The 16,267-nt window shown below is 41.7% G+C and overlaps 1 protein-coding gene across 1 annotated transcript; it reads right to left on the reverse strand.

Moving 5' to 3' along the window:
* On the reverse strand, nucleotides 1-16,267 carry STMP1 (short transmembrane mitochondrial protein 1). The gene is made up of 4 exons (XM_005903640.3): nucleotides 16,262-16,267; nucleotides 15,892-16,170; nucleotides 2,827-2,880; nucleotides 1-1,481 (listed from the first exon to the last, which is right to left on the reverse strand). The coding sequence occupies exons 1-4, from the start codon at nucleotides 16,265-16,267 to the stop codon at nucleotides 1,407-1,409; spliced, it is 414 nt and encodes a 137-aa protein (XP_005903702.2). The 3' UTR covers nucleotides 1-1,406.

A 16,267-nucleotide genomic window follows, 5' to 3' on the forward strand; every position in this document is an offset into this window, starting at 1 on the left:
TCAGTGAAGCTGCCCAACAAGCTCTCTGAAACAAAATGCCCAGTGAGATGGGACTTTATTTAAATTTAGTGCACATCACCCTTCTAGGACTTCAGGATGGAGATATCCCCCTGCATTGACAAGTATAACATCAGGTTTAACATTACCACTGTAGTAGTAAGACAGGAAAAAAACTTAGCCTTTCTCAGGAGCGGATTAAATACATTATAGTATATTCGCTCAGTACAACCTTCTGCAGCCGAAAAATGAAAGCAGTCCTTTGTCCCTTCCAGACGGCCATGTAATGATCCCCACTGGGGAAGACTCTGCATACAGCTTTTTATCATTTGTATAAAACCCCCATGTATGTGTGTGTATTTAAGCACAAAATCTTTCCCAAAAGGATACAAGAAACTAGTGACAGTGTCTGACTCCAGTGGGAGGAACTATGAGCTGGAGGATAATACAAATCACTTTTGTATTGACCCAGAGGAAAGTTATGTATTTAAACATTTTTTTACAACTAAAAAATTTTATGGACTGATTATGCATTGAAAAATTACAAAAGTAATTTCTGATTGCAGGAGAAAAACACAAAGTCTTATGAGAATCACTCTAAAGTTATAATGTATACACTTTTTTAATATAAAAATGCAGAAAATTTCCTTTATAGACAGTTTCTCATAGATCTATCATGTAATGTCAAAAGTATCTGTAATCGCATTAACTATGATTCTCATGACTGAAAAGAGATTGATCAAATACATCTAGAAAAAACAGGCACACTAGATTATGAATTCTACTGAAGACAAAGAACATTATTTTAAATACTTTTAAATTCCCCAATTCCTGATAGGATTCTCAGAACACAGTTTCTTGGTTAATGAATAGTAAATTGATTTATTGGTGAAATTAGCAACTATGGAGCTTCCTGATGATATAAAATCAGTAGATAATTCACAGAAACTAGCTTCCAGATTTTCATTTTAATTACTACTGTGAAACAACATAATTTAGTACCAAATGTTTAAAAACCCATTATAATTACCAGACTCTGAAATACGCATCATTTGGATCTCATCAACTACATAAAATTCATCCATTTTTCTTTTGAAAAAGGTAGTAGAAATCCCAAAGAATAAGGGAGAGACTACTAATTAAAGGTATGATAACTAATCGAGCACCATGCTTTCATTCTCAGGACCTCCCAAGAGGCTGGAAGGAGGAAGGAAGTAGTGAGGATGTTGGAGAAATAAGGGTTGCTCTTAACTTCTGGCCCCTTTTGTGCTGTGAGGCAATGCAAGGTCTAGCGAAAAAGAAAACTGTGGAGGCTGGAGATTAAAACAAAAGCTTTTGGTTCAAATGGTAAAGGAGGCCCTGGAGAGCAGTAGACTCAGTTTATCCAGAAGGCAGTGCTGGAGTTGGCTTCAGCAACTAGGGGGTTTCTTCTTGGCGTCCACGTCCTTTTTAATTTCTTCAAGTTTTTTAGCCAGGTTTGGTATCTTTAAAGAGAAAAGAGAATATCATCATTTTATGTCTACTTAGTCAGTATTTTTTCATTTTTCTTCCTCTAAAGTGAAATGGCTTCTTAACTTTCCTCTAAAAGAAACCTGATAAACAGCGGTGTTTCTTAACCTCAGAATTGCCTAAGAAAGATCCCTCCCTCCCCAAAAGTCAGACCCTGAGTTCTACTTCTGTATACCCACTGAACTCCCTCAATCCAGTGCCAAGCAAAGTTGTTCAGTTCAGTTCAGTCGCTCAGTAGTGTCCGAGTCTTTGCAACCCCATGGACTACAGCACACCAGGCCTCCCTGTCCATCACCAACTCCTGGAGTTTACTCAAACTCATGTCCATTCAGTCGGTAATGCCATCCAACCATCTCATCCTCTGTCGTCCCCTTCTCCTCCCGCCTTCAGTCTTTCCCAGCATCAGGGTCTTTTCAAATGAGTCACCTCTTCACATCAGGTGGCCAAAGTATTGGAGTTTCAGCTTCAACATCAGTCCTTCCAATGAACACTTAGGATTGATTTCCTTTAGGATGGACTGGTTGGATATCCTTGCAGTCCAAGGGACTCTCAAGAGTCTTCTCCAACACCACAGTTCAAAAGCATCAATTCTTTGGCACTCAGCTTTATGGTCCAAATTTTCTTTATAGTCCAAGCAAAGTTGTACATGTAAACAATAAATGTGACATAACTTAACAAGCACCTGCCTAGAAGACCACATGACTCCAGTTTAAGGATGACAGTTAATTCTCTTTGTCACACTAAAAACTTCACTACAAATCAAAAGTTAAAATCATGTCTTCTTTCCTTGTCTCCTTAAAAGAAACATTACATTTCAGGATTCCCATTCATGGGCAGTTGTGTCACCTGATTTTCAACTTACACATCTGTAAAGTGAAGCTAATACAACTCCCTACTTCACGGAATTCTGTCCTTACATGTGTAGCACTAAATGGATCCACCTCCAAACTACTCAGTCATCTCTACAGCCGGGTAGCAGGGACTGGAAAGACTGTCCAGTGAAGTCTCACTTTACGTGATTTTCCACAGAACTGTAAGACTCCCAACAACATTACTCTGCGCTAACAAACACAGCTCACGGTCACCATAAGACCACCTAAACTGATGGGATTTTGTTCTCTTAGGGTGAAATGTAGGTCAGGTGCTTCTGTGAGTTCTATTTTTTCAGACAATGGAAAATCTTTCTATAAAATTCAGGACTTTCCTCTCAGACCTATGGACCACCTTGTTTATGCTGGAAGGCATACTTTACTTCAAGAAACACAAGTTACTATACACTAGGTATGTGGAATCAAGGAAGACATGAATATGGTCACTTACGTCATAGTTCTGAGCCAGATACATTCCCACCACGTTGCCAAGAGTAAATCCAAGCTGTAAGAATAGAATAGGAAGAGTCACACTGGAGACTGAGTTCTGTGCCACCTGATACCAACCAGACGACATGGACAGTGTTCTTACCAAACCAGATGACACAGAGAGTATTCTCCTAAGGAACTCAGGACAGTTAGAAGACCTTAGTGCCCAGTCCAGAGGAGTGCATAGCATGAAGTTCACATCTTTCTTCTATAAAATAGGCATGGAAATATCCTCCCACAAGGTTAAATAGTATATGGTAGAACTAAACACATCGACCTTACAAAGACTTGGCTGTAAGTTCTAGAAACTCAAGCCAAAATCTGATTTTTGTTAAGAGCCACAGTTTGGTATTTTTTTAATGGGGGGTGGAGTGGTTATGAGATTTGTTATTTCTTGCTACATCAAGTAAAAAGTATCCAATTTTAAAAAGTATCTAGCTATATCATAGAATTTTAGAAAATGAAGGGACATTCACAGTTCAAGCTTTTCAATTTTTAAGAGGCACCTTGTCTAAGACATGAAGTAACTTGTTCAGGGTCTTTCATCACAGGAGCACAGGACAACCTAAAGCAGATTCACACTCAAAAACTAAAATATACAATGACAGAAAGCAAGAGACTGTCACACAACTGAAAGAGCGTATGGCTTAGCTCTCTGGCTTGGGTGGGGTCTAATGGGCAGGGCACTTAAGACCTGCAGAGACCACAGGTCCCCCAACCAGCTCTGAATCAGTGGCAAGAGACACATGCACAACCTTAAGAGAACTCACCCCACTCCAGTACTGTTGCCTGGAAAATCCCATGGATGGAGGAGCCTGGTAGGCTGCAGTCCATGGGGTCGCTAAGAGTCGGACATGACTGAGCGACTTCCTTTCACTTTCCACTTTCCTGCATTGGAGAAGGAAATGGCAACCCACTCCAGTGTTCTTGCCTGGAGAATCCCATGGATGGAGAAGCCTGGAGGGCTGCAGTCCATGGGGTCGCTTCAATCAGACACGACTGAAGCGACTTAGCAGCAGCAGCAGTGTTTATCTCACTGGGTGACTGTCTTCCTGAACAAAAACTGCTTCATGAAAATCCCTGCACACCAAAAGAGCTTCAAAGTTCCTTCAGCTTGGAGTTTTAACGATGATCTATAATTTCCTGCCTTTCCTCCACCCTGCCCTCAGTGGGCTTCCCTGGTGGCTCAGATGGTAAAAAAAATCTGCCTGCAATTCAGGAGAGCCAGGTTCAATCCCTGGATAGGGAAGATCCCCTGGAGATGGGAACGGCAACCCACTACAGTATTCTTGCCTGGAGAATTCCATGAACAGAGGAGCCTGGTGGGCAACAGTCATGGGATAGCAGAGAACTGGACACGACTAAGCATCTAACACTTTCAACCAATAATTTAAAATGCCCAACTGAACACATAACTTCTAATTTTATAAATTTGAACTTGCAACTGATTTTTTATTATTTTCTTTAGTTACTGTAGCTCCTAATAAATACACAGCAGAGGTTAACATAGAAAAATAAAGCATTGCACTTAGCACCAGTGGTTGAATTATCTTCAAGTTGGAGACGCATATGGAGACAGAACACAGCTGGATCCTTTCTAAGCCTTAAGCTTACTAAGGTTTAAACACCCATAATTTAAATGGGTTTGTTAGTAAGAAGCAGAAAAGAGACTATCAAGTCAAAACATACACTGTTTTCTGAACATTTGATTATTCAAACATAGCTTGTGAAATACTTTTACCAATGTGGCACCAAGAAGCCAAATGATTTTTTCCCACGCCCATGGGTTGAAACCAGGAAGTAAGAGGTTTTCCAAATCCAGAAAGAGTATTAAATTTGCTTAAAAAGAGAAGGGGGAAAAATCACCTAAGAATGTTAGCTCTAACACCAAACAGAAAGAACAGAAGGTTGAAAAATTTCAAGAAAAATAAATTGTGGTTCTACACTATCTAGCTGTGTACCTTCAGGCAAGACACTTAACCTCCTTGGTGCTATGCTGATTTGAGGCTTCTGACTTACAAAAAATTATACTAACCATCTTCCTTCCAGCTTCAAAATTCTAGGATTCTTGGTTCTTACCAAGTGTGTCTCAAAATGAATAAGGCAAATCTAAATATGATTTCATTTTGGCAATTTCACTAGCACCAGGGCAATTAAAAACAAAAACAAAAAAAAAACAGTTATTTGAAACACAAAACAAAAATCATGGGTCTCTAGACAAGTCATGAGTCTCTGGACAAGTCATCCAACTCGTTTCAAAATACTGCTATGTCTACCAATGGGATATTGTGAAACTACATACACAACTTAGAGAAATGGTGCACATGAAGAGAAGCTGGAGGAAAATGTATGACAGTAGAAAAGCATTTGTATGTTGTTCATGGAATACTCGATAGGCAAGTTTAGAGAGGTAAGAAATTTTAATCGGAATAAATAAAGGATTAAAAAAAATAACATCTGTATCTGAGGAACGAGGTGGCACCCCACTCCAGTACTCTTGCCTGGAAAATCCCATGGATGGAGAAGCCTGGTAGGCTGCAGTCCATGGGGTCGCTAAGAGTTGGACACGACTGAGCGACTTCACTTTCACTTTTCACTTTCATGCATTGGAGAAGGAAATGGCAACCCACTCCAGTGTTCTTGCCTGGAGAATCCCAGGGACGGGGGAGCCTGGTGGGCTGCCGTCTATGGGGTCGCACAGAGTCGGACACGACCGAAGCAACTTAGCAGCAGCAGCAGCAGCAGAGCTCAGGTCACGAATGAGCCAGAAGCCTCTCCACAGGGCAGGAATGCTTAACTTCCTCCAAGTCAAGACCTGGAGGCCTCCTCAGTGGTCCATCCGGATGGCTGGATTCTATCGCCACGGCCCCCCCACCCCCTACCCCCATCCCCAAAGTACTCCCTGCAGAGAAGATAAGCAGAAGGAAGGGAGTGCCTTCCTCCCAAGCTCAACACTAAATACATCCTGATTATGTCCTTTCTGCAATGATTCTGAGACTCTAGGAATATGTAGCTGCTTCTCACAAACATATTGGGGACAATAAATGGTAAAACACCAGAAGTTTGGGAACTGAGGAGTGACATGAGCAAAGCTACGTAGAGGACAAATGGGTGAGAAGAAATCTGAAAAGCATCCTCCCAAATACATCTGGCCTCTAAAGGTTTTGATTGAAGGATTGCAGTCCCTTATATACCAAAAATCAGTTTCATATCCAGCCCTGTGACAAGATTTCAAAATGGTCTCTTTTCTTAAAGAATTTATATGATGTACAGAAAGAAAAGCTACAAGTTAAGCACAATATTATAACAACAGACAGGACCCTGCACAGGACCTTGAATGTAACAGATGCATGAAAAACCAGAACTGGGTCATGCATTAAGTAACAAAATGAATGACACAGAAGTGCTTCTTTTAAGAAACCATACCTGAAAGAGATCAGTGTACCTCAACTTGTTATTAAAGGCTCTAAAGATGCTAAGGAAGTGTTAAAATTTAAACTGGCAAAGGGACGTGACTCTGGAGAATCAAGGTACAAGACAGGAATGACAATGTGATGACCTGAATAAAAGAAATAGGCCCAATGAGAAAAGAAGATTTGAACAAAAAATGGAGAGAAATACCAGTATGGAGAGCCAGGTGGGGCTAACTGATGGACTTCAAAAAACCAGCAAGCACGTTTAGTTCTCATGCCAAAGGGTAGGAAACCACTGCCTGCTCTTTACCAGCAGCAACGTGATGAAGCACCATTCTGTCAGCATTCACCTGACAGCTGTACCCAAAACAGCGGAATAGAGAGACAAGCAGAGAAGGCAAGCAAACACGAATGGTTTTTCTTCTTAAAAATCAAGATCAATGGAGTAGAATAAAGGGTCCAAGAATAAACCTTTACATTTATGGTCATGTGATTTTCAACAAGGGTGCTAAGCAGCCAATGGGAGAAGGATGGTCTTTGCAAGGAACGATGCTGGGACAACTGCATATCCACATAAAAAGGAACAAAGCTGACACCTACTTCACATCACAAACAAAACTTAACTCAAAAGGGATCAAAGACCTAAATATAAGAGCTTAAACTATAAATCTCTTTTAAAAATGGATAAATCTCATTTTGTCAAAATTTAAAGTGTTTGTGTTTCAAAGAATACCAAGACGGTGAAGACAACCACAGAATGAAATATGTGCACATCATGTATCTGATAAAGGACCTGTGCTCAGAATATATAAGGAACTCTTGACTGAATGATAAAAAGACAACCCAATTTTAAAATGAGCAAAGGATTTGAAGAGACATTTCTCCAAAGAAGAAATACAAACAGCCAACAATCACATGGAAAGATGCTCAACATCATTAGTCATTAAGGAAATGCAAATCAAACCCACAAGGTGCCTCATTACATCCACTAGGACGACTTGAATGAAAAAGATGAGCAAGTGCTGGCAAGGAAAGGCAGAAAATGGAACATACGCTGCTGGTGGGGATGCAACCTGATGCAGCCACTATGGGAAAGTCTTGCGAATCCTCCAAAAGCTGAGCAGAGTTACCATCCGATGCACCAATTACACTTTAGGGTATATAAGCCATAAAACTGACACAGGTATCTACACAAAAAAACTTGTACATGAATGTTCACAGCAGGAGTATTCTTAATAGCCAAATGGTGGAAACAACCCAAACGTCCATCAACTGGTGAATGAATTAACAAAATGTGGTGTATTCATACGATGCAATATAGCCATAAAAAGGAATGAAGCACTGATCCATGCTAAAACATGGATGAACCCTGAAAACATTATGCCAATGAGAGGTAGTCAGAAAAGACTACATATTATATGATTTCACTAAAAGAAAAGTCCAGGACAGGCAAATCCAGAGAGACACAAAATGAGTTACTGTCCAGGGTTGGGTGTGAGGGGAATGAGAAATGAATGCTAATGGTATGGAGTTTCTCTGGGAGGCAATGAAATATAGTTGTTGTTTAATCACTAAGTCATGTCTGACTCTTTGTGACCCCATGGAATGAAGCGTGCTAGGCTTCCCTGTCCTTCACTATCTCCCAGAGTTTGCACAAACTCATGTCCATTGAGTCAGTGATGCCATCCCACCATCTCATCCTCTGTCAGCTCCTTCTCCTCCTGCCTTCAATCTTTCCCAGCATCAGGGTCTTTTCCAATGAGTCAGCTCTTCACATCAGGTGGCCAAGGTATTGGAGCTTCAGCATCAGTCCTTCTGATGAATATTCAAAGTTGATTTCCTTTAAGATTGACTGATTTGACCTCCTTGCTGTCCAAGGGATTCTCAAGAGTCTTCTCCAGCATTACAATTCAAAAGCATAATTTATTCTTCAACGCTCAGTCTTCTTTACATTCTGTCAGATCCATAAATGACTACTGGAAAAAACATAACTTTGATATATACAAACCTTTGTCAGCAAAGTGATGTCTCTGCTTTTTAACACTCTCTAGGTTTGCCAGGGCTTCCCTTGTGGCTTAGCTGGTAAAGAATCCGCCTGCAGGAGACCTGGGTTTGATTCCTAGGTTGGGAAGATCCCCTGGAGAAAAGAAAGGCTACCCACTCCAGTATTCTGGCCTGGAGAATTCCATGGACTGTATAATACATGGGGTCACAAATGGTAGGACACAACTGAACAACTTTCACTTTCACAGGTTTGCCATAAATATCCTTCCAAGGAGCAAGTGTCTTTTAATTTCATGTGGAGCCCACGAAAATAAAATCTGTCACTACTTCCATGTTTTCCCCTTCTAGTTGCCATGAAGTGATAGAATCGAATGCCATGATCATAGTTTTTTTTTTTTGAATGCTGAGTTTTAAGCCAGCTTTTTTCACTCTCTTCTTTCACTCTTATCAAGAGGCTTTTTTTAGTTCCTCTTCTATTCCTCCAATTAGTGGTATCACCTACATGTCTGAGGTTGTTGATATTTCTCCCAGCAATTTTGATACCAGCTTGTGATTGATCCAGCCCAGCATTTCGCATGATGTATCCTGCATAAAAGTTAAATAAGCAGAGTGACAATATACAGCCTTAACGTACTCCTTTCCCAATCTGGAACCAGTCCTTTGTTCCATGTCTGGTTTTAACTGTTGCTTCTTGACCTGCATACAGGTTTCTCAGGAGATAAGTAAAGTTAGATATAAAAATTAGATAGTGGTGATTCTTGCACAAGTCTGTGAACATACCACTAAATCCAACTGTATGGTTTGGGAACTACATTTCAAAACTATTAAAAAAAAAATAAAGTAAGATTTGGGACTTTTCCGGCAGTCCAGGGGTTAGGACTCTACCCTTCCCCTACAGGGGGGCAAGGGTTTGATCCCTGGTTGGGGGACTAAGATCCTGCATGCAACATAGCCCAGCCAAAACAAACAGTAAGAATGGGTAGAATATCAGCTATATGGGACAAAATTGAGAAAATCAAAGACAACTTTGAGGTTTCGAGATTGGACAAAAGTTTAAAAAGAATGGAAATGTCAGATGAAAAAATGAGGACCATTAGACTAAGGCTTTGTTTTGTATATGAGAGGTCTACTGAAAATGTTGTCTGTCAATTTTTTTTTTTAAATATATAGACACATGAGGGGCTTAGTTACAACACTGTATCTCTTAACATAAAGAAGCACCAAGTCCTAAAAAGCAGAGAGTCAACTTCGAAGCAATCTGACTCCTCTGGATGATGCTCAACTCCTGCCCCCAACAAAAAGTTGCTATGTGTGTAGCTCCATAAATAAAGCTACAATTTTTATCTGGAAATGGTTACTGGCAATAATTCAGAATGAATACTACCTGACATGTCTGAAATAAGACCCATTAAATCACGTATTCAAAAAGTACACACCCAAACCAAGTTACAACATAGAATCTGAACCATCTTATATTTGCCAAGAAGGATTTATGAAATCTAAAAATAATCTGATTGTGTTTAGCAAATATAACTAGCATTCAAAAGGACACCTAAAAATGTTTCACAGTCTCAGATGAAAAAAACTACACACTGACAAGAAAACCAAAAGTATACATTATCTGACATTAATAAAAAGATAAACCGACAATTTTACTTCTCAAGCTTAGTCTCAGCTATAGAAGCTGTCAGAGGATCTCTCTGTTCCAAGGAAGCAGGGGAAAAAGTTACCTTTTTTGCGCCTTAGTCTTTTAAACACTCAACACTTGGTGTAGAGATAATCATCAAATGTTTAACAACTGCTTCAGTAACAATAAAACTCAAATTCTACCCCCCTCTACTAACACTACATAGAAGTACATTATTAAGGTGTAAGCTAGGGTTTATATTCTATACTTTTCCTTAAAGAATGAAGAAAGAAAAACAACCAAAAAAAAAAAAGCTATTAATTCTTCAATTGAGCCAGTAAATTAAACAGAGACATTCATGGAAGTTAGCCAGTAACACTCTGAATAGCAGGGCATCAGGTAGAACTGGTGTGACTATTCTCAAAGAAGCTAATTCAAATATTCAAATATCTTATGAATATCTGACAGTAGTAATCAAGTAAAAAAGGAGTATCTAATTATAAATAAATGAAATCAATCCCAAAGTACTAAGTGCCATTTGCTTGGGAAATCTAACTATAAAGTATGTTTCCTCTTCCTGTGACCTTTATGATCTATTCTAGAAAGGCAAGACAAAATAAAATATTGTACATCAAGAGGCAGTAAACAAAACACAGCGCATCAGCAAATGATCTGAATGGGCCACACAGATTAAATGCCTTGTGTTAGAAATCTAATTCATATTAACATATTAAAGGAGAAAAGTCATGATCACTAGATGGGGAAAAAGCACAATAAAATTCTATTGCCTATCTCAATAAAAACTCCTAAGAAATAGAAGTGACTGAGTAGAGTGAAAGTCGCTCAGTCGTGTCTGACTCTTTGCAACCCCATGGACTACACAGTCCATGGGATTCTCCAGGCCAGAATACTGGAGTGGGTAGCCTTTCCCTTCTCCAGGGGATCTTCCCAACCCAGGGATCGAACCTAGGTCTCCCGCACTGCAGGCGGATTCTTTACCAGCTGAGCAACAAGGGAAGCCCAAGAACACTGAAGTGGGAGGCCTATCCCTTCTCCAGTGGATCTTTTCGACCCAGAAATCAAACCGGGGTCTCCCACATTGCAGGTGGATTCTTTACCAACTGAGCTATCAAAAGAGTTCCATGAATCTGTTAGAAAATATAAGAAACACAAACATCCTACTAAAACCTGAGAAGCATTTCCACTCAAAACAGAAACAAAACTAGGACATTCACTCTACTTCTACTACAAGGCCTGACTTGAGAGTCAGAACAGGAGAGCGGGAAAGAAGTGGAAAAGAACACAGAACTGTCATTTTTGTCTTCCCTGGAGATACGAGTGCCTTCATAGTACTGCCTTCTCCGATTCACTGCGAAGTGAATCTACAAACTACTGGAGCTAAAAGGCAGACAAGGATGCTAGGTACAGAATCAATATTATCATTAGCACTTCTATACATCAGCAACAACTAATTCAACAGTGGTGAAATTGAGTCATCCTAAAACTAAGTACCCTTGCCTAGTTTATGATTAACCAACCTCTTTATCCAAAACTTCATTCCTGGCAACTCAAGACTCTCTGAGTCTGCCCATGTGTCTATCCACACATAGTGTACTCTTTTTCCTCCTAATCAACACTTGACTTGTTTCACTACAAAAAACAAACAAAAACTTCATCCCGTTTTCTTGTCCCGTCTGACCTCAACCCTGTGCTAAATGAACACTAATCAACCAGTGTTAGATGACTAAAGTTGTTGCTAATGCTGTCATTAATAAAACAAGGTCCTACTGTATAGCACAGGGAACTACAGTCAGTACCTTGTGATGAACCGTAATGGAAAAGAGTACAAAAAAGAATGTTTATTTGTATATATGTATGGCTGAATCACTTTGCTGTACAGCAGAAATTACCACATTATAAATCAACTGTACTTCAACAAAAATTTTTAAAATAGTATCATTAATGTACTAAAAGTGCTACTGTCAATAACATCATTAATGTACCAAAACTGGTGTTGTGCATATCATCACTAATATACAAACTCAGGTTCCTTCTCCAGGATAAGATGAGCTAACAGACTCCTGAGTCACAGGCCACAGAACTGTAAACCAGGGACAACCCTGACACCAAAACTACTACTAAGAAAGGTCACAGAAACATCATAAGACAATGGCCCCAGCTTCTTTGTTCTCCCCTCTTTAAAAGCCCCACTCTCAAAGACCAAGCTGGAGCAGATCTGAGCCTTGTGCTTGGTGCCCTGTAATACAATCCTTACTTTGCAGCAAACACTGCTGTCAGAGTTTAGTTTTCTGTACAACAGGCACACAAGCCCTCTGCTCAGTTATAATGTAATGATAAAAAAGATGTCACATGAGCCAACAACAAAACTAAAAAGGCACCTAGGCATACTGGGTAAAACTAAACACAGTAAAAGTGAAACAACAATAAAAAACTACTAAGCAGAACTAAAAAGTACCTAGAAAAAGCAAGACTATCACTAAGAAATTAAAAAAAAAAAAAAAAACTGATGAAAGACCCTAAATAAATGGGAAGATGGATCACAACAATGTAAAGCTTTCAAGAGTGAAGTCATCAGGATGGCTTATGGAAAAAGGTGGGAGCTGGGCCACTAAGAGGAGCTGTGAAGGGAAGAAGGCGGATAAGGGGGAAGTGGGACGACGTGACAGCAGCAAGGTCCATACCCTGGGGTGGACCGGTGAGATTAGCCCAGCAACCCACGTCAGAGGATACACGTTGAAGGGCGGTGGGAAAGGAAACCTTAAAAATCAAGTGACAGTGGTCGTGACTTGATGGGGAAGGACACAGGGACCTGCCACAGTTTCCGAGCACGTGAATAAGACAGATCATCCTGGATGCCTACTCTGGCAGCTGCGAGACAGGACAGAACCAAGGGGTTCAAGGGAAACACAACGAACCAGAGGCAACAGCCTTGCTATTCTACGGCCGATCAGATTATACTGGGAGTGCTATGTTTAAAAAAAAAAATTCAAAAACCAGAATATTCAGAGAAGGATGACCATAAGAAAGAGTGGAAGAAGTAGAGATGGACAGCCTCAAGACAAGACTGGTGGGAGCAGGGAATTAGAGAGCAGCACCAAGGTATTTTTCTTAAACAGGTAAAAGGTCGTCATGTGAACTAGAACTGCTTTTTAACATCAAAGAGTAGAACCAGGTAAGAAGACACTGACCAAAAGTGCAAGAGCACCTGAGAAAACGGAGAGCCTGCTGTAACTGGAGGTGACTGGATATGAACTGGATGCCTCCTCAGAAGCAGACTTCAGCACTTAAGTCTTAAGACTTATTCAACTAGAGAATCTAAAATAATTTCTCTAACTCATACCTAACTAGGCTAGTGCAGCCAGTCCAAGGATGGAAGGAAGAAGACCTGCTCTACAAACCTGGCAATGGAAACACAGAGACAGAACTTGTCCTAAGGTAAGTAATGAAGACTTGATGGCTTAAAGCAAAAATAACTCTGAGTGCTTACTATGCGCAAGGCAGCATTTTAACTCCTTTTCAGGAATTAATTCATGTTCTTCACAACCCTGTTAAAGCAGGTACTATTGCTGTTCACTTTATGTTGGGGAAACTGAGGCACAGAGCAGTTAAGTAACTTGCCCAAAAAATATACAGTACATAAATGTGCCAGACACAGCAAGTAAATGACATGAAGAATGAAGGAGAGAACTAAGTCGAGATTATGTCAATATTTCAAGTTAATGAAAGCCAGGGCTAGGGGAGAAAGAAGTTAGGTGTGGAGTGCGGGGTGGGGAGGGAAAGAGGTAACGGGTCCCCCACATGTTGGGTCTAAGAGGGTTGGACAAGAGATGTTCAGGAGGCAGCTGATGATGGGGAACTGAACTCAGAAAAAAGGACTCAAGGTAGTTTTGGAAGCGGTCAACGGAGGTGAAGGCAAAGCATGACAAGGAACACGTCCCCTAAGGGTGTTAAAAAAAAAAGTCAAGGTCTGAGACCTGAGAAACACCCAGAAACCAAAAGAAGGGAACAGCAGCCAGTACAAACCGGAGAGCTTAGATAAGGCAATTTCCCAACTGGTATGCCGAGATACTGCTGCTCTCGGCCCTTGGAGCAGCCAGGACCCGGGGCTTGCCACCTGTACTCTGTGCAGCTTCTTTCAGAAAAACAAGTCCCGGGTGGTACACTGTGTGAGAATACTGAAAAGCGCTGAGACGCGGGATCCAAAAGCTGAGGAGGACAGATTAAAGAGGAGGAATAAGAGTAACAGAGGCTGCTCCTGCGAGAGAGAAGAGAACCAACCCATCACCCCATGAAAGTTCAGAAGGCAGCACACACAAACCATCAGCAGAGCCCATCACACCAGGCTTCCCTCGAAAGGCTTCGAAAGCTTCCTTAAATCAAACCGTGGCTACACCATGCTGGAAGTGAGGAGGCCACTGCAGTAAAATCAAGGTGGAAAGAGGCGCCAGGACCACAGGAATAAGTTTCGACATGTACGGGATGGATAACGGGCAAATACTGTAATCCAAAGAGAAATGAGGAATGAAGAGAATATATTAATATAAGCAACACGATCAGGTGCAGTGGTCCTCAAATGGTGTTCCAGGAAATGACAACTGCAGGAAACATCTTGGAGGGTTCCGAAACGGGTGGTGACAATACACCCTCCAAGATATTTTCTATCCCATTACTTTCCAAACCTGTTCAGCACGACCTTTCTGAATCCATGTCCTTCCAGTTACCAATGAGCTACAGCTGAAGTAGGAGACTCAAGGACATCATCTTACACTTTGGGGCCCATACTGTTTTTAACCTGAGTGCTTCCTACAACTATAAGGCAGTAATTATTTCTACTGACTCCTAGTCAGGGCACTGGAGAAACTTCCAGAGGTGTAGCCATGTCTTGGTTAGGCAGTTCACTGTCAGGGATACCCTCTTTTGGTCTGTAAGATTGAAAAATCAACTGCCATCTCAAAAAGGACAGAGGGACACTTTTTCTTCTTTAATCTCTTTGATAAAGAATATAACAATTGGAACGAACACAACATTGTAATTACTCTCCAATAAAAATTGAAAAAATTAAAAAAAAAATCATCCCAAACTGGGAAATAAAACAAAAGGACAGCATCTCGTTTCAGCATGCTGGGGGGGCGGGCGGAGAATGTAACATTTGGGAAAGTATCTCATTCCAAGAGTACTCAGTTTCCATGGGCCACCTGGAAGGTTTTCAGAATACTCGACTCTTATCACTCAGAGTTTAAGAATCAAGTTTTGAAGGCACAAAAGCCTGGGAAGAAAGACTCTCAGGCTGAAATCCGGCAAGTCCTCCTGAAACCTTCAACAAGGCAATCTTTGCCAGAAAACCTGTTTCTAACTTAAGGAGAGCCATGAAAAATAATTTGCTTACTCACGGTAACACTCATTTTCCCCCAGAATGAGCATTCTGGAAAAATTACTTGTTCACCACGGCCTGACTCACGTATGTCAGCAACCAGCTATCCTCAGTCTGGAAGCTATAAAAGGTCTGAGGAGGGCTCCCTCGGTCTCTAACTCCGGCGGCTCACGAATTTCGAGTTTATTCCTGGCCCTCCTGTGTTCTCAAAGATGGCAACCAGCAGGGCTCCAAGCCGCGGACGGGGTACGTGTTTAAGTCGGGGGTGGGAGGGCCGAAAAGTCATTAAGGAGCCAACACAAGGAATGCACACAAAGCACGCGTGGCCCATCATACAACACCTTTGAAAAAACACCTACGCTCTGACACCTCAAAAGTTTTAGGGACTTGAACGGCGTCAGAAAAATGGTGAAAGGATATGAGTGAGGCAGAACAAAAACACCCACCGCCCACCCGGACAGGCGACGAGCAGGAGCCAGGGTTTGCGGGACCCACGCCCAGGCACCCCCAAGGCCGGCACGAGGCGGGGCGTCCGGAGCCCCCGAGAGCTCTGGGCCAAGCTCCGGGTCGCTCCTCGGCAGCTCCACTCACCAAGAACTGGAGCATAGTGTCGGAAAAGTGGGCGCAAACAGCGGCTGCAGCTCCGAAAGCCGTCGGGACCTGCCTCCCCCGGCGCGATGGGCGGCGCCCGCGGCCAACTTCCGGCTCACGCCCCGCTCCGCGCCTCTCGCCTTGCTTCACCCGGAAGCTGTTCCTGGCGCCCCCCGTAGTGGAGCACCTGGGGATCACCTGCTGAACTGCGAGGTGGCGAGAGGTCTGGCGAGAGGGCGCTGTGGCCCGGTAGGAGAAAGTCCCAAGGCCCAAGTCAGGCTGGAAGCTTTGAACATTCAGATTCTAGAGCCCAGTCCTCAAATACCGCTTCTATAAACCTGGGTCGGGGCCCAGTAGTCTGTGTGATTACCGGCAT

Source organism: Bos mutus, chromosome 4 (assembly GCF_027580195.1).
Source record: "Bos mutus isolate GX-2022 chromosome 4, NWIPB_WYAK_1.1, whole genome shotgun sequence".
NCBI classification, from domain to species: domain Eukaryota; kingdom Metazoa; phylum Chordata; class Mammalia; order Artiodactyla; family Bovidae; genus Bos; species Bos mutus.

Coding starts and splice junctions, on each gene's coding strand:
- STMP1 (XM_005903640.3), bottom strand. Junction 2,881..15,891: donor ACACTATGCTCCAGTTCTTG/GTGAGTGGAGCT, acceptor CTATTCTTACAG/CTTGGATTTACTCTTGGCAA. Junction 1,482..2,826: donor ATCTGGCTCAGAACTATGAC/GTAAGTGACCAT, acceptor TTCTCTTTAAAG/ATACCAAACCTGGCTAAAAA.